The sequence below is a fragment of the Zootoca vivipara genome, chromosome 3 (genome assembly GCF_965207765.1).
Source record: "Zootoca vivipara chromosome 3, rZooViv2.hap1.1, whole genome shotgun sequence".
Taxonomy (NCBI): Eukaryota; Metazoa; Chordata; class Lepidosauria; order Squamata; family Lacertidae; genus Zootoca; species Zootoca vivipara.
The window spans coordinates 39,048,173-39,073,971 of NC_142586.1; the positions used below are offsets into that span (position 1 = coordinate 39,048,173).

A 25,799-nucleotide genomic window follows, 5' to 3' on the forward strand; every position below is an offset into this window, starting at 1 on the left:
AGCTTTTGACTCTAGCCTTCTATCGCAACACCACAGACCAGCTTTAGGAGCTAAAGCAACATCCATGATTTTGTAAGTGGCACAAAGCTTGTGGTGCTGGCACACGCACTTCCCATGCAATCTGGCCAGGATCCAAGTGTTCCTTCATGCAACCATGCGGAGGCCATGTGTGGGGCAGCCTTCTATGTAAAAACATAAACATGGAGTGGGCAATTTCTGGAAAACGTTTAGAAACTAGATAGTGCTCCATTGAAACTTTCAGCCATTTCTTCTGTGGTGTTCTAGGGATGCCGTTAGGTGTTTCAGGTGTTTCGTTTCAGCTCATTGTTCTTGCTGTTGTATTCAAATTTTGTTTTTGTGTGTGTGTGTGTATAAAATTGTTATATACATATGTGTGTAGGAGGGGCAGCTGCCCCCCATCAAGTAAAAAATAGAAATACCGTACTTAACTGACAAATCACGTTGGTTCTGCCCCCCCCCCTAACAAAAGTCCTGCCCTCCCCCCCAACAAAAATCCTGGCTATGCCTGTGTGTGTGTGTGTGTGTGTGTGTGTGTGTGTGTGTGTTATGTTTATGTTTATGTGTGTGAGAGAGAATGAAATTTATACAGTATACAGTATTTGTTTTTATTGTTCAATTATATTGGTTTTTTCCTGCGTTGGATCTGATTGTTTCATCATTACAAGCTGTTTTGGAACTGATATTTGGAAAAGAGAGAAATAAATATTCGAATGAACTAAAAATACAGTGGCAGGAATTTTCCAACATGGGAAGCGGCATTTCTCGCAGCAAAACTGAACACTCTCAGACACAGACACACACACGCTGGCGATCCCCTGGCTTTCTCACGCTGGACACTTCGCAGCCCGGGCCCAAGCGTGGGCTCTCCCCTCTGAAGGACAACACAGCCATGTGTCTGCTCTGGTGCGATTCACACTCCCTCGCCAAATCTCTCCCTGGGCCATTTGGAGCTCGCACGCGTCCACGCTCCTTGTTTACCCTGACGCGCCTTTCACGCGCAGCCTTTTTGTTTACCTTCTCCGGCAAATGAGAGAAAGTGGCTGGGACACTGCTCAGCGAGAGCTATAAAAACCCCTCGGGCGGCAGCTGCACCAGAATCCAGGCCAGGCTAAACCCCCGAAGGGGAGAGACAACGACAAGGAGAGGAGGAGGAGGAGGAAGAGGAAGCGGTGCGCCAGCGGCGTCTGCGCCACTTGGGCTGCCTCGACTGTTTCCAGCGACGCAGCATGGACAGCTCTCGGCTGTGCCTCTGTGAAGCTTCTCCACCTGGCGCTCTCAACGCCCGGATCTGCTGCAGAGGACAAGCGAGGTAACCCGCGCTTTCCTCCAGACCCGCTAGCCGGCCAGCCAGCTCCAGAAATCATAGGCTTCTAGTGTTTTTCTTTCCTTTCCTCCAGCTTCCTTTGCAACAACCAACCGCGTTCGCGCTCGGTCTTTTTTGCGTCCGCCCAGCTAACACAAAGCTGTATTCCGTTTTATTGATTCTGCAGGTCCGGAGGATTCTGGAGACCTTGGATTCCCACCCCCAAAGATGCAGAAAGGCAGCGCAGGCGAAACTACAGGGCGGTGAGTGTGTCCATTCTGACTAAAGCGGCAACAGTCCCACGTGGGGTTGCTGGAGTTGTGTTCTCCTGACTAAGCTGGTCCTTGGATCGTTAACTTTGTGGGTGGGTGTGCAGGAGCGAGAATGGGAAAGTCGGCGTTTCCTTTTTAGGCTGTCTGTTAAACACAATTGGGCAAAAGTCATAGATTTGTAGAGTCGGAAGGGATCCCGAGGGTCATCTAGTCCAACCCCCTGCAATGCAGGAATCTCAGCCAACGCATCCATGACAGATGGCCAGCCAACCTCTCCTTAAAGACCTCCAAGGAAGTCATATTGGGATTTGACATTGTTTTTATGTCTTTGCTGTTGCTGCTGTTTCAATTTATATCCCACCCTTCCTCCCCAAAGAACCCAAGTTGGCAATAGGGAGGGTAACCTCATGCTTATTTTGATGGCATGCTTTAATTAATTAATTAATTAATTGGAAAGGTTATATACATTCTTGGCAAAAATAAAAACCCCTAAGTAGGTTACACAAACTGTAAAATCGAAATACAGCAAATACAACCAAGTAATACAAATAAAGTTAAGAATCCATTTAAAAATGCCAAGTCAATAATTAATCAGGATGACACTCTTCTTTGATATCTGGAATGTTGCTTTACGTTTCTTTCACAAGTGATGCCTGAATATGCATGTCCTGCCTGTCAGGCAGGGCTGGGGAATGTTGTTGAATCCCCAACTCTCATCCACCCTCAGGCCTCAGCTAGCCTGGCCAGTGGTCAGAGATGATGGGAATTGTAGTTCAGCAGCATCTGGTGGACCACAGATGGCTAAAACGAAATCAGCTTCCTTACGTTCCACAAATTTTCCGTGCTCAGGAATAGTTTTTTATATTACTTTTGAAACTGCCCTTTCTGGATAGGTTAATCATTCTGTTTTTGATCTGTGTCTCCTGTTTATTACTCCTAGTTGTGCAGCTCTTCTGAGACAGACTCAGCAAAACTCACACAGTATATACATCCAGTTAGGTAATGTATAAGCTTTATATTATTCTTTACAGTCTCTGTTAGGGCCATCTTCACTATTTTTTCCTAGCAGGGCTTTTGCATCATTAACAGCTGCCTAGTGGGAAGAATACCAAGAGGTGGAAATGGTTATTGTGCAGGACATTTCTTGTTAATTTCAGGCAGCAGCTACGTCATTGCACTGTCCCTCTGACCCACAAGGCTTTATGAGGCTGCTGCCTGTATTGCACACCTGCCTCTCCTGGTGGTCATAGAATAGCACGTGGCCCACCTATTAAAGACCATGATTCCTATGGTGTATATTATGTTGGGCGTCAGTGATTGTTCCATGACAATTCCACAAGAAAGATGTTCTTCTGTGGTCTCCTGCAGTCCTGGGTGAGTTCATTTGCTGCACCAGAGAACTGTGGACTACATAGTTTGTCTGGCAGGATGAGACAAGTCTGAAAAACTCTCTACCACATTGTACATCCCCCCCCAAGTTGTATAACTGTTTCTGGCCTTTTCACCCAGGGGGATGGGAAAATGTACTATGCAGAGATGTCAGTAACAAAGCATCATGGCAAAGTTTCCAGTGCAAAGCTAACCTTTCTTGTATGTGTATATGTCCTACTCACTATATGTGCCCAGGAGCAATTCAGACCTGCATCGTTAAATTTCCCATCAGATGCTATCAAACCATGTCTGGTGTTTGAGTTGCCAGAGGTATCTGTTTGACCTTGTACAACAGTAATTGTATTTGAGGCTTACATAGCTAATTATTGAGTTATGCAGAATGTATGTTTAATTATTCTGGCCAAGGACAATCCCCCCCCCCAACAAGGGTGGGGAACTAGTGTGCAAACAGAAGCCTGTTTTCTCATTAAACTTCCATTTCGTGCTGGACTTTTGTAGCTGTGGTAAATGGAGTATTAGAGTGCAGCCACATATTATAGCTCCTAACTCTGGTTTGCATCCAATGGTAGCCACCGTGTAAGCCGAAAGAAGTTCCATTTGCTTAAAGTGAAGTATCCAATTTCCACCAATTAACTCTTACGCATGTACTCTTAAACCTAAAGAAGTAATTTTCAGTGAACGTTATTTCACAGGTAGCTAGCCGTGCTGGTCTGACGTAGTCGAAACAAAAAATAAAAAAAATCCTTCTAGTAGCACCTTAGAGACCAACTAAGTTTGTCATAGGTATGAGCTTTCATGTGCATGCACACTTCTTCAGATATCCGAAGGTATCTGAAGAGGTATCTGAAGTATCTGAAGAGGTATCTGAAGAAGTGTGCATGCACACGAAAGCTCATACCTATGAGAAACTTAGTTGGTCTCTAAGGTGCTCCTGGAAGGAAATTTTTTAATTTTTGTTTCATTATTTCACATTAAGCCTAGGTCAACTAGACTAAAATGAATCCCTTAAATATTAAATTAACTGAACAGGTTGTCTCTCTCTGTGTTTCTAGGTTATTATGGCCCAAATCAAGGTGCTTTGACTACTTGTATCAAGAAGCTGAAGCACTTCTGAAGAACTTCCCTGTCCAAGCCACAATTTCCTTCTATGAAGATTCAGAGAATGAGGAAGATAGTGATGACTCGGAACATGACTCTGGAGCAGAATTGGATTCTTAATTATAATGAATGTTAATACCCCTGTTCATATTCATTCCTTAATTTAATATTGATATCAACATGCTATCATAGTATTTTAAGCTAATTTATATGTAAGTTATTTTTTCATTAAAATCAAGCATTTTACATTTTTATAGAAACAGTATTGAGTTTTGTTTCATTTTATGCCTGCTATACTCCCCTGTTCCTCTGAACAGGCCTATACCCTGATTCTGAGCATGTATTCATTTAGAAGAAGCCCTATTGATTTTAGTGGAGCTGATGTTCATGTAAGAATTTCAGCCTTGTATTGTTTTTCAAAGTTAAAGATGAGAAGCATACAAACCAGCATGAGGAAGAAATGTGATTTTCCCATGTCGCACATCACATATGAAAACACTGTCATTCTCCAAGCTGCGCCTAGAAAATGAAAGAAGCAACTCATTCTTAAATTATTCCACTCTTAGGTCAACAAAGGATCTAAGCCTGCAATCCTATACTAACCTGGAAGTCCCATTGAACTCAGTGAGACTTACTTCTGAATAGACAAGTGTAGGATTGCACTGTAGGGCTGTAATCCTATGTACATTTACAGTACTTGGATAGAGCTCCATCACCTTCAATAGTTGTGTAGAATAGAGAATTTCAGATGTAGCTTGTCATGCAAGGTGCATTTCCTATTCTGCACAACTATTAAAAGTGGGGGAAACCCTGTCCTGTTTTGCATCTAGTTATCCTACCTGATATCATGCCTCATTGAATGCAATGGGGCTTGCTTTTGAGTAAACATTGCCTTTTTTGATTACAGTACTGAAATTTCCATGAAGAGTTAAAACCAGACTCAACTGGAGTACAAAATGTATCTGACTTGATAAACTGGATTAACTCAATGCTGTTTTACAAACTAAAACAATGTTCCATGTGTGTAAAACTGGAACCACTCAGAATATACAGTAGTTCATATATAGAAATTGCTCCTATAGGGAAACAAAGTGAAATCCATATGTAGGGCATTGTGTATGAAAATAACACAAGCACATACTGTATATGTGCTTGTGTGTTTGTAGTATCTTGTGTGTTTGTAGTAAGCTGCAGAGAATTTCAGCTTTAGTAGCGGAAATCTCTCTCCTTTAAGTAAACTCTGAAGACATTTTTAGGAACACTTCTTATTAGTTTATTTTGTATCCTTATGTGTGAAAACAATTTTTTTTTAGTTAGGCTTTCTTTTTGTATTTTTTCATTTTGTTATGAATGTTTTTATACATTATTTTGCGCTGCCTTGTAAGAAAGTTTCTCTGAAAAGTGGAATATAAATCTACAAAATAAATAGTGTGTTTACAGGCAGTAGTAACATGTTGTTGCATGGTATCATCTCCATACAGAGACACTTTCCAGATAATAAAAGTAGGTTTTATTAAAAAGCCCTAAATCATTGGTGCACATAGGTTTTCTAAAGAGCATATATATGCACTGAATTCTGAGCACTTTTCTACACCATACATTGCTTACTCATCCACTGCAGTAACTCCATGGGCTAAATGGTTCAGAACTGTACTCTATCAAATAATGAAATCAATATGGGCGTAGCATACATAGCAAACTGAGGTTCTGCGCCCTCCCCCCCAAATCCTGGCTACGCTCATGGAGAGCCACAGTCAGGGCCGTCTTGAGCAGATCACGCGCCCTGGTGCTGAGGGGCGGAGATCGCTCCGCAGCACGCCCCGCCCTCGCAGGGTGCAATTGGTTTCCCCGCGGCGCCCTCCTTGCCAGGTCGGCGCCCAGCTTACCAGCCCCGCGCCATGGTGCACTGCGCCACCGGGGGGCTATGAAGAGCCGGCCCTGGCCACAGTAACTTTATTCAGACATTATGCCTGTATACGTAGGTAATGCAAACGTGAGTAGGGTTGCCATACGCATGTAGAAGCCCCCATCAGACCTTCCTGCTTAATGCAGGAATGAGGGTGCGACGGGTGAGGTGGTGTAAGTGGTTCTCCTTTCCATTTCAACCTCACAACAACCCTGTGAGGTAGGTCAAGCTGAGAGATTAGGAAGGCGACCTTTACTGTACTGAACATTTTGTTGTTGTTGAGGCAGGACTACCCAGGCATGCAAAACTTATGTCTATTTTAATTGAAACAAAATAAAAAAATTCTTTCCAGTAGCACCTTAGAGACCAACTAAGTTTGTCATTGGTATGAGCTTTCATGTGCATGCACACTTCTTCAGATACACTGAAACAGAAGTCACCAGACCCTTATATATAGTAAGAGGGTGGGGAGGGGTATTACTCAGAAGGGTGGTGGGAATGGGTGATTGGCTGATAGGTGTAGTAAACCTGTTGACGACTGCTAACGACTGCAATTGGTCTTACAGGAAAAAGCAAGGGGTGAGATGGCTAAAAATAGCTTTATCATGTATAATGAGAAAAGAATCCAATGTCTCTGTTCAGACCAGGTCTCTCCATGGTTTTAAGTTGGGTAATAAGTTGCAATTCAGCAACTTCTCTTTCCAGTCTATTTCTGAAATTCTTTTGTAATAAGACAGCTACTTTGAGATCTTGTATAGGATGTCCTGGGAGATTGAAGTGTTCTCCTACTAGTGACAAACTTAGACGGTCTCTAAGGTGCTACTGGAAAGATTTTTTTATATTTTGTTTCGACTACGGCAGACCAACACGGCTCCCTACCTGTAACTAGAACTATGGAAGGCACCACATTGAGCTGCATGAAATGGAAGTCTATTTTAATACCTCGCATTACTATTAGCAATACAGTAATAATAATACTTCGCATTATTATTATTATTATTATTATTATTATTATTATTATTGATGTTATGGTTGTACGATCCTCTGCCGCCACTTGGAGCAACCGCCACTCGAAAAGCAGGATGCGAGCAGCATTTTAAAGGAGCAAATCCCCGCGCAGCGAGCGCGCGAATCAAAAGACAGGCAAGCGCTAAAGCGAAGTGAGCGCGCGGGTCAAGCTAGGAGCGTCTCTTGACCATGTGGGCGGAAAATCCCGCCCCCGCCGTAGGTTTTTGTTGTGCCGCCGTCAGTCAACTCTGGTGGGTGGGGCCTAGGCTCGCGCTCTCGTCGGTGGAGAGAGCTCCAACCACCCGCCCCGCCCCGGTTCAATCTCACGCTTGCGCAGTACGGTCTTTTAAATCTCCGCCTGCCTTTCTGCTGCGCTACTGGGTGCTTCGGCGCCGGGCCGGACCCGGAAGCGGCTCTTTCCGTCCGCTTGCAGTTTCTGAAGAAGACGAGGCGGCTGGGGCGGCTGTCCTGCGGCCGGCAGGATGCTCAACGTCCCCTCTCAGGCTTTCCCTGCCCCAGGCTCCCAGCAGCGGGTGGCCGTGGGAGGGCGAAGCAAGGTGCGGCGGGAGCTGGGGCCGGGGGTCAGCGGTACTCCTTGCCACTGCGCCCCAGCGCAAGCTGGCGGTGTGAGAGGGGGTCGCCTTGCGCATTGGCACCTACAGAGGCGGAACGGGGGTTAACGCTTCATTTGCTCGTTGAGGGTAGAGATCTTGAACCCAGATGGGTGTTACAGGCGGAAACTCAGCAGGTGAAGCCTCTCCTGGCCCGGAGATGTAGGAAGTGAGAAAAGCTGTACCTGTTTGGTTTCTGTCTGTTACGCAGCTCCTAAAGTTCTGCCCGGCGAGAAGATGGTGTCAGTCCTTAAGGGAATGAGGTTCAGAGGTGCTTTTGGGTTAAGAGCAGTTCGTGCTGCCTTTTCTTGTGTTTTGTGTTTGTGGTTGTTTTGCAGGCAACACAGATGCATCTGGCTGTTTCCTCTTTTCTGAGGACCGTTGTGTAATTATGGGGCACGTAGTTTCTAAAAGAGAAGGAAGGCTCCAGGGTTCAAGCTTGCTTTCAGAAGACGCTCATTATCCTGGAAGCCTGCCTAATCGCTGACAGGCAGTGTCTGACTTTTTTGTTCTTTAGGGCTGTGGAAAGACTATAGATGTTTCGGTGCATCCTATTCCTTTCATGTGTTTGGGACTCAGCTTAAGTCCAGTGCGGTGTTTGGTTAAAACTATAAGAGTGGCAGGGTACGGGGAACATTTGCATAAAGGAAGATTGGTTTCGAAGTGTCCTCAAGCTGATTGCTGTGATTATGAAACTAGTGGGCTATCATGTGGTACCGGTAATATAAGGCTGAAGCCATGTGGCAACAGTGTTGGTATGTCAGCTGATTCCTGTTGAGTTAATGTGATGGGCTGTGGAAATTGTAGAGTCCTCAACAAGTAGAGTCAATGAATTTTTCATGGTACAGCTCTTTTGCCGGCAGTGCTGCTTGAGCTTTAGAGAAGAATGTGCGCTTTAAAAATTGCCCATCTGTTAAGTGTGACACAAATAACAGTAATAATTGGAGTGAAGCTCTGCCCATATTGAAGATATAAGGAGAAGTTTAATAGAAATTTAGAGTGACTAAATATGCCGGAAAAGGAGGAACTGATGCAATGTTGTGTTCCTCATGCATACACAAGTTGCATATTTTCCAGCGTAAGTATCTCCCTACTGTAGGGAGATAGAAATTCTGTTGGGGAAACGATAGCCTCCCTCAAAATCCCCTATGTTGCATATTCTCAATTGCATTTAAAGCATTGTCTCCTTGACCAAGAGATTTGCTGTATGCTTGTCTTTCTAGTTTGTATATCTTTTCTCTCTCCTCTCACTGCCCGGCCCAATGTTGTCTCTGATTTAATTTCATATAGAAGTAAAGACCAAGCCTAAATTGTGCGCTTAGAGCACTTAAATGCACAATGACTGCATTTATGTTATAAAATATTAGCTTATTAAGTAGTTACCTGTACTTTAATCCTCCCTTCCCATAAGCAGTGAAATATGGCACAAAGCCACAGTTAACTGTAACTTCCCACTGCATCAGAACCAGGAAACTATAGTTACAGACAAGCCAGGAAATGAAATTGTGATTTAAAAATTTAATTCAAGAGCCTAGACCAGGCACCCTCAAACTTCAGCCCTCCAGATGTTTTGGACTACAATTCCCATCTTCCCCGAACACTGGTCCTGTTAGCTAGGGATCATGGGAGTTGTAGGCCAAAACATCTGGGGGGCCGCAGTTTGGGGATGCCTGGCCCCCTAGACCATTAGCTATAATGGTGTTCATGGGACTTTGTTACATACATGCTTTTATTTTTATGCCACATTTCCATAGTTCAAGCCATGTTCAAGGCAGCTAACAACATGAAATAAATCCCTAATTGCGGACATAACAAAAATAGCCATAAATAATAAGTAAAATATCAAAAGTACACAACCAAGTTAAACAATTTCCACATAAATCATAATACGATCTAAAATAAAGATACAGAAAGTGAAAAAACCTTAAGCTATACCCCAGCCCAAGAGTCTGTTCAGGGAAATGTGTTTGGATAGTAGAACATGGCTGGAATGAATTGAACTCCAACCCCCCCCCAATTTCTTCTGATTATTAGATTATATATTCGTATTTACCTCAGAAGCAGTCCTGCATGCTAAATTTCCTCACAACTGTCTGCTATGGCTTTGTTTGAAGGTTATTTTCTTCTGCTGTGTATAGCTCTGCCTTTGTGTGCCAGAATTAAACGAGGAATTTTGCTGTTCCACCATAAAGGATGGCAAGAAACCAATCTACTTCTACTTTTTGTTGCTAATTATTTAATAAACTTCCTCCACAAACTTACCTTCCTTTCTAGGTACCTTTGAAACCAGGCCGAAGTCTTATGGACTGGATTCGATTAACTAAAAGTGGGACAGATCTCACTGGTCTAAAAGGAAAATTAATAGAGGTGACTGAAGAAGAGCTTGCTAAGCATAATAAGAGGACTGACTGTTGGATATGCATAAGAGGTAGGCTGCTTTGTTGACATTTCTTATGAATGTGTTACCGGCTCCGTGTGGTGCGGCGCTGCTGCTGCTGGGTCCCGCTGGCTTGAGGCGGCGCTGCTGGGCGCTTTGTTGGCGCTGCAGCAGCAGCCGCCGGTTCCAGGCACCGATCCGGCAGACCTCCTCCTCCTGCCGCAGCCGGCATTGCTGCTGCGCCTATCACTATGTCTAATTTTCGGGGTATGGCTTATATTCCTTGAATGCTTAAAAATCCTGCTATGGCTTATTTTATGGCTACATCTTGTTTTCGGAGAAACACTGTATTGCTGCTTATTTCCCCCCAAAGCTTTTATGTAATAATAACCATAATTTATTTATACCCCGCCCATTTGGCTGGGTTTCCCCAGCCACTCTTATATAGAGGAAAGAAATATAACAAAGTAAATATGCGTAAGTGGTTAAAAAGTTTCATTAGAGCTTAGGTAATGAGATTACTTAATAACAATGCCATTTAGCATTTAGATAGCAGCAAGTGAACACCTGGACCTGTATTGTCCAAGATTTTGCTTTGAGCATATTCTTTTTTTTCCTCACTCAAGCTACCCTTGCCTTTAATTTACTGGAAATATACTGCAAATGTACAGTGGTACCCCTACTTACGAATAACTCTACTTATGAATGTTTCTACTTACGAACAGAGTTCCGTCCGCCATCTTGGATGCGGTTTAGATAGGATTTTTTCTACTTACGAATTTTTAGATAGGGTTGCTTCGACTTACGAACTTTTTCTCCCAATGCATTCCTATGGGATTCAACTTACAATTTTTTTTGACTTACGAATGTGCATTCAGATCGCATTAAATTCGTAAGTAGAGGTACCACTGTACAGTATATCCTCTGTCATAAGCAAAGTAGAAACAGATTTGTGGAATTCCCAGTGGGGGTGCGGAGTGTGCTTTTGAAACTTAATGCCCACTAGGGGACGTGGGGGATGGATGCCCCTTTAAGTAAAGACAATAGACCAGGGGTCAGCAAACTTTTTCAGCAGGGGGCCAGTCCACTCTCCCTCAGACCTTGTGGGGGGCCGGACTATATTTTGAAAAAAATATGAACGAATTCCTATGCCCCACAAATAACCCAGAGATGCATTTTAAATAAAAGGACACATTCTACTCATGTAAAACCATTCTGATTCCCAGACCGTCCGCGGGCTGGATTTAGAAGGCAATTGGGCCACATCCGGCCCCCGGGCCTTAGTTTGGGGACCTCTGCAATAGACCAGAGGTTGTTGGACTGCAATTCTCTTTCTCCCAAAGCACCCAAGGCGGCTTACTGTTTTAAAGCATTAAAACAAATACGTTTATTATAATGAAGAGTCACAAAGTCATTTCAGGCCAACTGTGAGCTGATGGTATGTGTCCTTCCTTTCCTGGGCTCACTCAGAGTTGTCCAAGGGAAGATGGGGCAGGGTGGTCCAGCACACAACCCAAGGACTGTGTGTGGCCCTCAAGGCCTCTTTGGGCGGCTGTGGTAACATTTGATTACACCCTCCACAGCCCTCACACTGCCTTCTCAAAGCCAGGAGAGGAGGTGCTGGTCGTTGGGAAGGAGGCATGGGGGCTTTGACCGGATTCTAGAGTCCTCCTGCCTCCTCCCCAAAGCCCAGTTAGCATTTTCCCAGCTGTGGGAGGGGCTCTAGGACCCTTCCAGAGCCTTGTGCCTCCTTTCCAAAGTCCAGCACCTCGCTTAGCTGGCTTCAGGAAGGCAGCATGAAGGCTGGTGTGTGTGAAATTTTGGCCTTGCTCCCCCACACAACAAGGCAGTGTGCAGGCTCCGTCTCAAAGTACTCTTGTGGCCCACTTGGTATGAACAGTTGGACTGTCCTCCCTGTCTTATAAGAATCCTGAGATCAGCAATCAAATGGACCTAATTCTGTTCAGGTTCAGGGGGAAAAAGTTTTGGTTCAGGTTTGAGTCCTTGCTTTTTTATGCTAGAAACAAGAGAGACAAACAGGATATTAACCACCGAACACCTGGTTTTCCTCAAATGGAAGAATAATATTTGGAGAGGGCCATAGCTCAATGGAAGAGCATTTGCTTTGCCTGCAGAACGTCCCAAGTTCATTTCCCCAGCATCTCCAGGTAGATCTGGGAGAGAACCCTGTCTGAAAACCTGGAGAGTCGTGGCCAATCAGTGCAGAGCAGGCATCCCCAAACTTCGGCCCCCCAGATGTTTTGGACTACAATTCCCATCTTCCATGACCACTGGTCCTGTTAGCTAGGCATCATGGGAGTTGTAGGCCAAAACATCTGGAGGGCCGCAGTTTGGGGGTGCCTGGTGTAGAGTCTGTAGACGATGCTGAGCTAGATGGACCCAGTGGACTGACTTGGTATAAGGCAGCTTCCTGTATTTCTCTGTAACATCATTTGACTCCCTGGACTGTTATTTTCATTCCGGGTTGCGTCTTGACCAGTACACCAATAGGTTGAGAGCCAATTGACATGCAGACTGTGCTTACAGAATGCTTCTGCAAGGTTTGTGGGACAAATTAATTGCCTTGCTGGAAAAACCCAAGGGGCAGCATTCTGCATCTAGTAGAGGCAGGCTTGATGCCTCTGAAAGTAGAGCTTTTGCACATGTTGACTACATATTTGTCGTCATAGTGAATTGCTGTTGATAGAGCTATGGTTCATGAATTCAAGGTAATACACCGTTAGCTTTCCCTGGAAGACTTAATACCAGATGTGTTCCCTTGTACTAACTTCTACTTTTCTTCCAGTGTATTTTTTTTATGTTGGCCTTGGACTTGACAGAGTCTGGCAAACATTGTAAACATCTTTGTTGCATTTTTCACTGTTTATTTTTGTGCTCTTGAATGCTGCTTTTCATTTTAAAAATACCTCCATTGTTGGCACTGGCCAGCTTGGAACTCATTCCTCTCTCAACTGTAGTTTTAATGCTCTGGAAAATATGAAACATTTATCTATAGTAGATTGTATTTTGCCAAGCGGCACAGATGTAATGTAATGCATGGTAATAGCTACCGGTATAATTGCTTTGTGCTTTAGGAAAGCACTAAATGCAAAGGCAAAATTGCTTGTTACAGTTCTTGGTTGGTACATGAATAAGGAATCGAAGATACCAAAATAATCACTGAGCTGCCTGACTATGAAGAGTACCGTTAATTGCAGTAATATATGTATTCACACACACACCTGTTAAATGACATGCTCCCCCCCCCCCAAAAAAAGTCTTAAAATCTTGTGTAAATGATAGTGGGAAGCACACCCTATATAAATTTGTATGTATTGACTTGCTGGCATCACCTACGTTTTCTGTGGGTCACATGATTTGAGAATGAAAAGCATTTCCATGCATTATGAACAAATTAGGCTCTTTTGTTAAAATGGCACTCACACCATTCTGAGTGGTGAAATACCTGGTTTTTTTTTTAATCAGTGATGTTATACATTCACCTGTCTGCCCAGGACAGTCTGCAAAGATACCTATGAACAAAAAGGTGACTGAATCTGCTTTCAGAGTTAACATACCTTTTCTGATATGCAGTGCTCAGCACTTTACACTAGATGGCATTCTGAGTGCATATTAGATGAAAGGCTTTGTTATGTGACATCTGTATTGAGGTAAGATATTTGGACAAGTGGTCCATGAGTCCCTAAAGCATTGTTCTCTGTATCTTGTGCTACTGCTAAATAGACAGTGTTATACACACACAGTCTTGGGGCATTTTTGAAACCTAGTAGATTTGTTGTTGCGTAAGCTTATGATAATACTAGCTTTCAAGCTTTGCAAGTTTGCAAGTCTGTAATGAGAGAGAACCCCACAGTTCTGATTAACCCATTTATCAGCAAATACTTTTCTTTGAGCGAATCCCTTGTCTATGTTGTAAAGAAAAACTGCTCCCTTTCCCTTATGGGGTCCACAAGAGCCCTTATAGAGTCCTTTGTAGGTTCTCCATCGGAAGGAGAGAATAACAGAGGCCAACCAGAGAATATTGAGAAGCAAAGCAGCTAGTAAGCCTGATCTTTATTAAAGCTGTTGCAACAGGTTGCTCCCCTCACACGCAGAAGAGAGGAGGAGGACCCAGGACAAAGGTGTGCAAGTCCTTATATAGACTTTTGAACTGCCCACCCTGTAGCTCAAGACCACCACTCCATACATCATACATACATCACTGATGCTGTATTGTTTTTAATATTCAGTTGGAAGCCGCCCAGAGTGGCTGGGGAAACCCAGCCAGATGGGCGGGGTATAAATAATATATTATTATTATTATTATTATTATCATCATCATCATCACAGAAGGGGTGTAGCCCAAGACCACCCCCAAATACATCATACGTACATAAGAGAAGGGGCGGACTACAACAGAAATCTGAGTGAGTTGTTTTTATCCTGTCTGCCAGGTTACCTGACTGGATTACCTGGGCATCCTGGCCACTCTTTTGTTATGATAACTACTCAGTCCCTGATTGAGTCACAGGTCACAGGCTCACCCCATTCATCTCTTCAATGTGCTCTTGAGACAGGATTTGTGAGCAAAGAGACAATGGGGAGGCTCCCCATTTCCTTCAGCCTTGCAGAGAAATATTTGAGGTCATTTGGGAGAGACAAAATGATTTCAGGACTTTTTTCTGTGGGGTTTTAGACATGTGGTTTATGAATATTATATATACACCTGTGTATAAGACTACTTTTTAACCCAGGAAAATCTTCTCAAAAGTCGGGGGTCGTCTTATACGCCGTGTCGTATTTCTTATACGGCGAGTATATCCCAAACTCTATATTTTAACTGGAAAAGTTGGGGTCATCTTATATGTCCAGTCATTTTATACGCCGGAATATATGGTGTGTGTGTGTGCACGTATGCACATACATACACACACACACACACACACACACACAATCTTAAAATTCTTATAACATCTACAACCGTAGAACAGTTTACAGCACTGGATATAATACTTTACCTATGATCATTCTGATTCAGTAGTGGGTTGCAAAAGTAAATATATGTATTTTCCTGGTTCCTTGCATGCTGCAGTGCATGTACAGAGCTCTTCCCAATGTGATACATCTCCATTGATTAGGGGAAAGGGTAACCATGCACATAAGAATGGATGTATGCTTGAATCTACCACTTCCTCTGAAGTAAGGATAGGTGTGACTCTGGATTCTGGACTCTCAGGTGCCTAGTCACCAGAACATAAGCTCATAATGCCATGCTAGGTAAACCTAAGGCACAATATTAAAGCACACATGAATGTGCTTTAATATTGTGCCTTAGGTTTACCTAGCATGGCATTCCTATCTTGTTGTGAATATAACCACTTTCATTGTACAATTTCCTGTTTCAGTATAGCCAAAATAATAAAGGACCAATGAATACAGTATATATATTTAATATTTATTTTCATAGAGGGCATGCTGCATGTTTTAATTGGATTTTTATTTATTTATTTATTTTACAAAAATTGTAGGTCTCGTGTATAATATCACACCGTATATGGAATATCACCCTGGTGGCGAAGATGAGTTGATGAAAGCAGCAGGAGCTGATGGCACAGAGCTATTTGATCAGGTAAACAGAGTACAGGTCATATTCAGTACATCCAAACTTAATCTAAAAGCTGCACACTAAAGTATTCTGCTCCCTGGGGAAGAAGCCACTATTCTGTCATTTACTATATTTCAAAATTAATTGTGTATATACTGTAATGTGTGTATCATGATGACAACTTTTTGATGTTTTGAGTTGTAAGATGTGTTGTTTTGAAGTAAAAGCTTCCGTTGTGTTCCTCCTGGCCAGGTGAGAGGAAAGGAAAGAGAGGAGTTCATGGGTCCATTCCAAAAAGAAACTGAAAATTAATATTCTGCACTTGTTGAGGAATTGGGTACAAATTCAGCAAGGTGCCCTCTTAAATAGCTAAATCAGAAGCTTAAGTGATACTCTATTGTGTTAGTTGCATTGTTCCTATTTTGAGTTTACATTAATTACTACATTGCATATTATGCTACCTTACTACCTCTGTTCCCATGATGAATTAGGGCCTACCTCTGCTTGTGTTTGCTTTCGTTCAGAAGTTCTATGTAACAAGTTTTCATTTATTTATTTTACTATATCTTTTTAGTTGCTCAGAAGCAAGCACTATTATAAGTGCTCAAATCCTCTAAAATAGTCCTGGTTTCTTCTACATGCAGGTTCATCGCTGGGTAAATTATGAATCGATGCTGAAAGAATGTTTGGTTGGAAGAATGGCACTCAAACCTTTTGCTGCTTTGAAAGGTATACACTGTGTGTGTGTGTGTGTGTGTGTATTTAATAATAATTTGTTTAATAAGTTTTTAAAAAACTTTAGCTGCAATCCTAATCCCATTTATGTTAGAGTAAGGTTCATTGACACATTCCATACCAAAGTCAATTTCCCTTGCTAGTGTAACTTGACAGAGAGACGCAGCCAAATCTGGCTTCCTCTGTGATACCTGAATTTTCAAACACATTGCTGCATTACACTTTACATTATATGTGCACACCTAAGTTGTCTTTTGTTGAGGCCCTTAGCATTACCCAATTAAGCACCTGAGTTTGGATGCAATAATAATCCATAGGCAAATTAGTCCGCTCATGATCTGCCTGCTATCACAGACCCATTCATTTAACTGAGGCTTGCTTATGATAGCAGTGTTTGCTAGATTGAATTCTTGGATGTGCACAACTAATTCACTGTGTTACCTCTGCAGAGCCGTGATTCCCTTCCCTCAGTACATACTCCTGAGTAGCACAGTTTTGTTAAAATTTATTTTTAATGCTTGGCAAGTGTTGGATCAGCTTTGAAAGGCAATATTCTAGCTTCTTGTTTTAATTTGCTTGCTGTGTCAAAACAACAGAGAGCTCAGGAGACTGGGTTTTATTGTTGCTGTGTAGCTGACACCGAGTTATACTAGGATGCTGCTGTGTATAAATGTAACCAAGAGTAGTCTTCTGGTTGAGCAGAATCTGTAGAATCCAGATTGGCTAAGGCATCTTTTAAGTACAAGAACAGAGTTTTAAAACAAATGGTCTTGGTGCAGGTTTATAACTTTTATGTGATTAAAATAGCATTAAAGAACTGGGCATCCTAGGCAATTTTGAGGTTGTGAATGATTGTTACCTCCCTCTTCCCTGCCTCCCATAAGCTCTGCCAGCTTTGCTCTACATCTTCTGTTCGCTCCAGGGTAGGAGCTTCTTCATGACTTCTTGCTGACTTGTGTGATGCTGAAAGCTTGTTCTCTTCCTCTAATTTCTGTTGCCCACTCTATAATGATGTTGATCTCCTGGGTTCAGCGAGGAACGAATGTCTTATAAAGGAGAATTACGAAAAAAAATTCCTTTTAAATATAATAGACATAGATCCATATCCTTTCATTTTATTTGTCACTTTTAAATGATATTGAGTATCACCTCCAATAAAGCCTTTCAAAAGTCAGCTTCATATACAAAGCTAAATTAATAGTTACAATATTTATTCTACTTAAGATAGTTCATTGTACAGTAATTCAGCTGTTCGTCTTTCCTGGCTCTAAGAACAAACACTAACGACGACAGACAGGGAGCAATGATCTTAAGGGGGAGATTTTGGATACAATCTCCAGAGGTCCTTCATTAGGCAATCTCTGGAGCTTCCATATGCATCCCATGGGACTTGTGGTGCTTCTTGAAAAAATGAGATCCTGCCACTCACCTCTGCTTTTGAAACCCATTAAAAATACTAAAAAGCAGAGGTGGTCTTTATGTGGCAGAGATGATCACAATTTGAAAAACACACACTAAAAAAAAACCACAAGCCTAAAGCACAGCTAGGGACTTGAGCAAGCTGTGTAGCCATCTGCTTTGTGACCATAGTTTGCTGTTTGTTAGCATTTTTTATACACTTACATTTAGAGTGAAGACTGTCTGAATTATTTGAGGACAAAGTACGGTAGCAGTTAAACCATTAATTTATCCCCGGTTGTTGGAACCTGATACTATATTTGAAAGTGACAGTATCTTTTTTTTCCTTTATGAAAAAATAACATGTGCTGTAGCCAAGGTTTAAAGCGTAGGACAAAGTATCCCAAGGTTTCAGTATTCCATATGGAGATCGTTCCATTCCTAAAAATGTCTGCTGATAAGACATCAGCTCTATACTGTACAAAGTACAGTACTATACATTTTCAAAGGCCCGACTTAGGAATGACAACATTAAAATGCACTGTTAGTTACAGAAATGGTTGTAGACTTTAGTTTAGTGTTCCCTGCAGTTTGCTTGCAGGTGAAAGGGGCAAAGATGAATTGTCCAGAGTACTGCCAGTGAGAGGGTTATAATGTGTTCCATTTGAAGCCGCACTGGTGCAGCAAGTCCTAGGACTGGTGCACATGAATGGGTGCTAAATGAAATGTGCTTTAAGCTGCTTCTTGTAGCAAGTGCCGCCATATGGTAAACAGTGGCTTGCCATAGCAGCTTGGTGGCTTTTATTCACACTACTACAATCATTGCACAGTGGCATGCAGGAAAAAAAAACCCATTCTAGTCTCTACACATAAATGATATAGCACAATGAGGCAGTTCCATGTGGTCTTCATAGTGATTGTTTCATTACCCGAAAGTATAGCAGATAGCAGATAGTTGTGTCATTAGCAGTACAGCTTCCTACATGTTGGGAGCATAATGCTAAACATTGTTTACAGCATTTCTAAGAAATCCAGTTTTCTATTTGTCACTTTTGTATGTTATGTAGTGAATGTATCCAGATTGGGGAAACCGTGGCTTTAAATATATAATTCCTACGGTTGTACTAACTTTTTCATCATATATGCCAGTAGCCCATCAAAAAATTACATTTATTTACAATTGATTATATTCTTCTCTTCAGTTTACTGCTTTTTATTCTTTTGCATGCTTTATTTTTTCTCTCTCTTCAGCTTTGATGAGCCTTCTTTTTTCCCCCTCCATTTTTTTTTTTGGGGGGGGGGGTTTTGCGCAGAATGATTGCATATTGTAGCATAACTTGTGGGAGTTTTTTGCTCTCATGATCACAGCATTCTTCTTGCATACTTGCAGAATCTTGCCCCATTGTACCTGAAGAAAACAGAATCTTAAATGGTAAGTATTTGTGCAAACAGTATCACATGCATTTTAAAAACAACAGCACAGACATATACAAATCAGAGGCATGCAGTTCACTGGTGGAACTTCATATAGATATCTTTTTCTGACTAAACGAAGAACCATCCCACTTTCACTCCAACAACTCTCTAAGTTGCCTGTACTGCCATGTGCTACTGGCAGAAATAAGATGGCACAGCAGAAAATGAAGTAGAGAAGATAGAGCATTGGGCAACTTGAGAAAGAATGCTGTAGGGGAAGAAAAATGCTCCTCGGATCTGTTGCCAATAATAGTTCAGGAGTTTTTGCTGTTGGAAAACTAGCAGGAGCTTGATGAAATCTCTGTTCCTGTGTGCCCTTGTTAACGACACAGGTCTTGAGTTCCCTTCTTGCTTTCTGCTTTCATATTATTGTCTTATATTGAAGCCTGCTCAAAGATGGTGGCAGGAGTTTCGGGAAGAACAAGTTGGAGCAAATTGCTATGCATATATGTGGTGCTTATATGCACAGATGTGAGAGTGTCAAAAAGATTTGGCATCAGGTCAAATTTTTCATAGTGGATTGTTGAAGAAATTGTGATTACAGAAGTCTTTTGGCTGAGTTGAGATGTTACATTAAACCATAGTGCTCAAGCATTGGGCCAATGCATTTGCTCTTCTGGCATCAGTTGTGTATTGGAAGCTTTAATTTCAGTTTTCAACTAACAGTAGTGTGTTATGTCTGAATTCAAAATCTTGTTAGTCTTTCCTATGGTTTAGACCAGGCATAGGCAAACTCGTCCCTCCAGGTGTTTTGGGACTACAATTCCCATCGTCCCTGACTGCTGGTCCTGTTAGTTAGGGATAATGGGAGTTGCAGTCCTAAAACATCTGGAGGGCCGAGTTTGGGGATGCCTTGCTTAGACTAGCAAACTGGGATTACAAACCACAGTTTGAAGATAGTTTAAACCAGGCATCCCCAAACTGCGGCCCTCCAGATGTTTTGGCCTACAACTCCCATGATCCCTAGCTAGCAGGACCAGTGGTCGGGGAAGATGGGAATTGTAGTCCCAAAACATCTGGAGGGCCGAAGTTTGGGGATGCCTGGTTTAAACCATACTTAAGACTAATCACTGTTTCTCAGAGAATGGACATAGCAACAGACTGCTGTCAATTGGAAACAGAAACACAAGCTTCTAATCTCCTTGTGGCTGCACCAGAGGCATAGCTGCCAAGTTTTCCCTTTTCTCGCGAGGAAGCCTATTCAGCATAAGGGAAAATCCCTTAAAAAAGGGATAACTTGGCAGCTATGACCAGAGGAAGAGAGTGGAGAGGGAACACACAACACCTACCCATTGCTTCTTGCTACAGTTGATTGATCTAGATTTGACACATGCCAAACAATTTAAAAGATGGTTCTGAAGAGATCATGAAAAAGTTTCTGTGTTTCTAATGCATAGCTGCCAAGTACCCCGTTTCCCCCGGGAAGCCCACGTATTTTCTTACCGTTTCCCGCAGGTGTCCCGAATGGCAAAATACCCCGTATTTCCCTGGATTACGGAGCTCATGCCGGCGGCCATGTTATTCTGGTGCTGCGCCGGCACCGGAAGTTGCTTCTACGCACTTCCGGACATGCATAGAAGCGACTTCCGATGCCGCTGTGCCCATTTCCAAAATGTCCGCAGCGCCAGAATTCTGGTGCCGCGGCGCTGCTGATCCCGGATTTTTCAATCCGGAACTTGGTACCTATGTTTCTAATGCTGTTGCTTATGTCCTAATCAGAAGTCGGCTACTTAACTGAGCAGTGAGTTTTTTAAACTGAAATTTAGATTTCTTTATTCTTTAAGTCTGTTTTTAGGTTTGTTTCCCACAGGGTTGACTGCTGCTAACAAAAGGATGTCTGCAATTTTGAGCAAAATACATTTAAGAATCAAAATTAGAAAGAAATGAGGTTTTCCTACTCTCCCACCCCAACAAGGCTCTACAGTGCCACAATTCATGTCACTTCTTATTGTTAAGAGTAAAACGCTTCTTCCAAAATATGGATTCTAGTTTTTAGAGTATTGTGGAGAAGAATTAAAAAGGCAATGAACTGGTTCTTCTCTCCCTCTCTCCCTCCCCACCCCTTCCTGTATCAGCATAATGCTGATCATATAAAGCGATCCAATGAGCTATAGTAAGGAATAACAGCTTATTGTATCTGCTGAGAATAATGAGGAAAGGCTGTTAAATTGTTGCTTTGGAGAAATACCTGTAGAACGTATGGACCGTCAATTATATTTGATTAAAAAGTATCATATTCAGTAGCTATCGTGGAGTAGCACATTTGTTTTTTGTTTGAAAGGGTTAATGGGTGACTGAGCTGAATAAGTCAGCATCAAAGTCTGCTTCAATAATATGCTTCATTAGCCGATAAATATATCTGAACAATACTAGAGTCACTGTATTGGGCATGTAAAAATGGACTGAATCAGAAATTCATTGCACATAAGCGTGGGCAGATATGATGGGTAAGAGCAGCAAAACAACACTGAGTCATCTACCTTGTGTAAATAAGCCCTCTGACTCAACTCCCCCTCATCTGTCTTTCTTTATAAAGATAATCTACCATGCCTTCACCTAAAAAGCTGGTATATTCTCTGCTTGCAATTTATGAATAGAACAGGAACAAAACTATAATTAAAAAGCCTGCCATGAAACCAATTTTCTGTTGCCACCGTTCATTGGGTTCATTAGCATAGTGGCAGAACCGGAGAAGAATTGGTATGCAGAGAAATCCACAAGGGCCAAATCTTTCCCTCTATATTGCATTAGACTTGGAACAGTTTTATATTATGGGACTTTGAGAAAATCAGTTTCCCCCAGGCTGTGCTCTCCATCTGTGAAAGCGAAATGTTGAGAATTTGCCTTGTGGGGGTGGATGTAAGAAATAATCTAATATTGGCACACTAAAGGGCAGTGTAAGTTTATGATGAAACTTTGGGGAAAGCTTTATTATGAGAGGAAGCTTATCAAGCATAATATTCTGTGTTGTATATACTGTACAGTGGTACCTCTGCTTACAAGCTGAATTCGTTCCGGAGGTTCGTTCTTAACCTGAAAACATTCTTAACCTGAGGTACCACTTTAGCTAATGCGGCCTCCTGCTGCGCGATTTCTGTTCTCATCCTGAGGTAAAGTTCTTAACCCAAGGTACTACTTCCAGGTTAGCGGAGTCTGTAACCCGAAGTGTTTGTAACCCGAGGTGTTTGTAACCCGAGGTACCACTATATTGAGATGTAAAAGTAGAGGGCCAAGGCAGTTGTGCCAATGGGGTCTGAATACGTGACCATGTCATGGACTGGCTGGAGGCAGAGGAGTGGTGGGAGGCACTAGCTGGAGAACCCTCCAGGGAACCCCCAAGGGAAGAAGGCTGAGAGCCAGGGGGTTGGTGGTGGGGTGAAAATTAGTGGTCAGAGGGAGAAGGAGGGGAGCAGTTGGAGGCAAAAGAGGCAACGGGGTTTAATGAAGAGGAAGAGGCTGTGGCAGAGAGCAGTCCAAACTCTGTGGGAGAAGCGGAGGCTGGAAAAGAGAGGGACCAAGAGGCAGCAATGAGGCAGGTTGGTGAAAATCCAAGGAGTCTCCCCCTCCTGCTGCAACCGGATGCCCTCTCTCCTGGTCTCCTAGAGCCCATTTCTCCTAGAGAAATGAAAAGGGAAGAGCAGAAAGTGGTTGTATGCAGATGCAGTCTGCGACTGCTTTGGAAAGACCATGGAGAGGAGGAGCTTTATAGGGCGGCGGGGAGTCCTTGCAACTGAATCATTGGGGCAAGACCTACTTGTGTAGCTAACTAATACATCTGGTCAGCACAAGGATTTCACTTGGACAACAGAACTTTCCCGCTTGTCCCCCTGCACAAATCTGTTCTGGTGGGTGGGATGTTCTGTTGCACTCTAGGAAATCCTTGCGCTGACAGGACATGTTAGTTGGATGCCACCTATAGTCTTTTTTTCCAGATAAGAGGGAAAAGGCTTGGGCAAAATGCTTGATCGTACCTTGACTTATTAAGCGGAAATGTGATCTTTGAAATGCAATTAGAATGTGGTCACACAGTACTTTTCCCCCTGTGCTATAGCAGACAGTTGATATTTTCAATGAGTTTTCTATTGTGTCCCATGTTTCCTGTGTTGAATCTAGTTTAGACTTTAAAGGTCACTTGCAGCATTTAGGAAGTTGGGAAATAAATTGTCAAGGTTTGAAAATTCAGTCTTGCTGCATTAAACTGGGTTGTTGTTGTTGGTTGTTGTTGTTGTTGTTGTTGTTGTTAACTTGAAGATAGTCTGTGAATTTCCAGTAGTGACAGTTTCAGTGTATGTGGTCCCTGTAAGCAATTTGATATTCCTGAACTCTTAGAACACTATGAAGTGTAAATATAGGAGAAAAAATGAATGAAGGAATTACTAAAAATCTACAGCAACCCTGTAACATAGTTATAGTATAATAGTATAATTCTAAATATATTTTCTGTAGGCAAACAGGAAGAAATCAGTTTTAATCAATAAAAGAAATGCTAAGCATTGTTTGCAGAGAGTATCTAAAGGGCATTCTAAAAATCCCTTCCCCTGGGAAGTCTTCATAGTGTATTCTGTCAATTCATTGAGGGCAGATTTTGTTCTTCTGTTGTGTTTCTATAGGTATAGCAAACTTTGATTCTACTTAGTTTGGGTCATAGGTCTTGAATAATACCGAGTTTCCTCATCCTGAAGAGATGGTTAATGGAAAATATTCCAGTTTTGACCATTTAATATTTTATTATAGTTATTGGTAAGGTTTAGAGACTGCTACCACATAGTGGAACAGCTATACTTTCACTGTTTGAAATCATCAGTGTTCCAGTCTGTCTTTCTTTCTTTCTTTCTTTCTTTCTTTCTTTCTTTCTTTCTTTCTTTCTTTCTTTCTTTCTTTCTTTCTTTCTTTCTTTCTGGTATTGGCTTTGCTTGACTCATTTTCTGTTCAGACTTGTATTAAACACCTGGGAACCTTAAGATCAGCATTCTTGAATGACATTTCCATTACCAAGTGAAGGACATCTTTTCAAATAACAAGAGCTATATTTAGATGGTAGAATTTAGACAGAATGCCTAGTGGTCTTGGGGTGTGTGGATTTTTGTCTGGCTACCTGGATCCTTTATCCTCACCTTTTAATGGTATTTGACTTAAATCCTATATGTCCATTCTGGTCACAGAAGCTTGTTCCATCTAGTGGCAGCTTCCACTAGCAGATTCTCATCAATTTTCCCTTCTCTCTGAAATGCCCCATGTCTCTCCAACTCTCACACTGTTTGATAGTTTCCCAATCTTTTGGAACAGATTTCCTTGGGAAATCTGAGAAGACCCATGAAAAGCAACAGGACATTTACATAAATTTATGTACCATTCATTTCAATGGACTTTTAGTGTGACTTTCTTTGGATTTGAGTTACTACTTGTCTCTGTTCTTTTGCTGGTTCTCAGAACCATGCAAAACTCTTATGGCTGGGAATATTACTGTCTCCTGCATCATATAACTATGTGCAGTGGATCCAGCATTCATTTTGATCCTTTACACTGGGAGTGGTGAACCCTGCAACTTATGAGTTGGATCTGATTTGCCAAGCCTTTAAATGTGGCCCACTTCCCCTCATGAGGCTGGCTTCCACCAAGAGTAGAAGTCTGCTGTGCTTTGGATGGAAATAGTCCTTTCTCTGAGCTGGAAATCTCTCCCATCTTCATGTGGGCTAAGAGGAGAGGTTAGCTTAGTGCTGGGATGGGGAAGTTGCAGTTTGTGGATGATGCGTGCCTGGATTAACAATTTATATGTGTGTGTTTTGAAACAAGAGTTAGTGGTGAGTAAAGTGCATGCATGCAACAGCAGTTGCACATTCAGAGACCACTTTGGCCACAGTTAGGCATGTGTCCCTCATGGTTTTCCATTTTTGAATTGCAGTCATTGGATGGGGGGGAGGGGAAGAGAAGTTATCCACCCCCTACTTTCAAATAAAGTTTCATTAAAGTACGGATTACTCCAGTTTTATGCATAGTCTTCCACTGCAGTTTCTTGTGCGGATGAAAGGGAAAGTAGTGCTCTCCTAATTGGCAACTGGGGCAGGCCCAAAGGCAGCCAGGTCTTCTGGAAGTGAGGTGAGATGCTTGTAACAACAAGCTGCTGGCTATGGGGTGAAGCTGAGTGCTTTGCATGACACTTGCACCACCAAAAAGCACACTCAAAGGCTGTTTTCACAGTACTCTGAATTGTATTTAGTTGAGAGCTGTCTAGATTCGTTTTGCTTTCACATGCATCAGATGGATAATGGCTCTAATTATGTGGTATAATTAGTGCTGCAATACCGCCGTAGATACTTTAAAATATAAAACAGTATATAAACATTCATTTTTAATATTTTTATTTCAAAAAAAGATTTTTTAAACAATACAAATTGCCAATACATAGCCAATTATAATCCCCCCCCTTTTCCCCTCCCATTCCTCCCTCTCCCACCCTCTAAGGACTTCCCTCAGCTCCCCTCTCTGGTTTGTTTGTACATATTGTTTTCTGCATGTTATAAAATTGTACATATCATTGCCTTACCTATTATATGTTCTACTAATAAATTGTGGATGTTTATTCAAAACCTGCCAAGG

General features: G+C 42.2%; 2 protein-coding genes across 5 annotated transcripts in view; both read left to right on the forward strand.

The window, feature by feature from the left end:
• The first annotated feature begins 1,151 nt into the window (after window positions 1-1,151).
• RIPPLY2 (ripply transcriptional repressor 2) lies at window positions 1,152-4,264 on the forward strand. The gene is made up of 4 exons (XM_035111214.3): window positions 1,152-1,330; window positions 1,512-1,587; window positions 2,537-2,595; window positions 4,041-4,264. Exons 1-4 carry the CDS (start codon window positions 1,248-1,250, stop codon window positions 4,204-4,206), a joined length of 384 nt encoding a protein of 127 aa, XP_034967105.1. The 5' UTR covers window positions 1,152-1,247; the 3' UTR covers window positions 4,207-4,264.
• A 3,017-nt stretch (window positions 4,265-7,281) lies between these two features.
• CYB5R4 (cytochrome b5 reductase 4) overlaps window positions 7,282-25,799 on the forward strand; it is a 32,534-nt gene continuing 14,016 nt past the window's right edge. For 2 of the 4 annotated variants that reach the window (XM_035109464.3, XM_088665955.1), the window contains exons 1-5: window positions 7,312-7,557; window positions 9,886-10,039; window positions 15,517-15,617; window positions 16,238-16,322; window positions 19,117-19,158. In XM_035109464.3, coding sequence (XP_034965355.1) covers window positions 7,483-7,557; window positions 9,886-10,039; window positions 15,517-15,617; window positions 16,238-16,322; window positions 19,117-19,158 — 457 coding nt within the window. In that variant the 5' untranslated portion in view covers window positions 7,312-7,482. Of the gene's footprint in view, window positions 7,558-9,885; window positions 10,040-15,516; window positions 15,618-16,237; window positions 16,323-19,116; window positions 19,159-25,799 lie in introns of all 4 variants that reach the window. The other 2 variants (XM_088665954.1, XM_088665956.1) reach the window with 2 other exon arrangements.

Excerpts from the sequence above, each read along its gene's own strand:
- RIPPLY2 (XM_035111214.3), top strand. The coding sequence starts at position 1,248 with ATGGACAGCTCTCGGCTGTGCCTCTGTGAAGCTTCTCCACCTGGCGCT. Across the intron at positions 1,331-1,511 it reads TGCTGCAGAGGACAAGCGAG|GTCCGGAGGATTCTGGAGAC; the intron begins GTAACCCGCGCT and ends TTGATTCTGCAG. Across the intron at positions 1,588-2,536 it reads GCAGGCGAAACTACAGGGCG|TTGTGCAGCTCTTCTGAGAC; the intron begins GTGAGTGTGTCC and ends TATTACTCCTAG.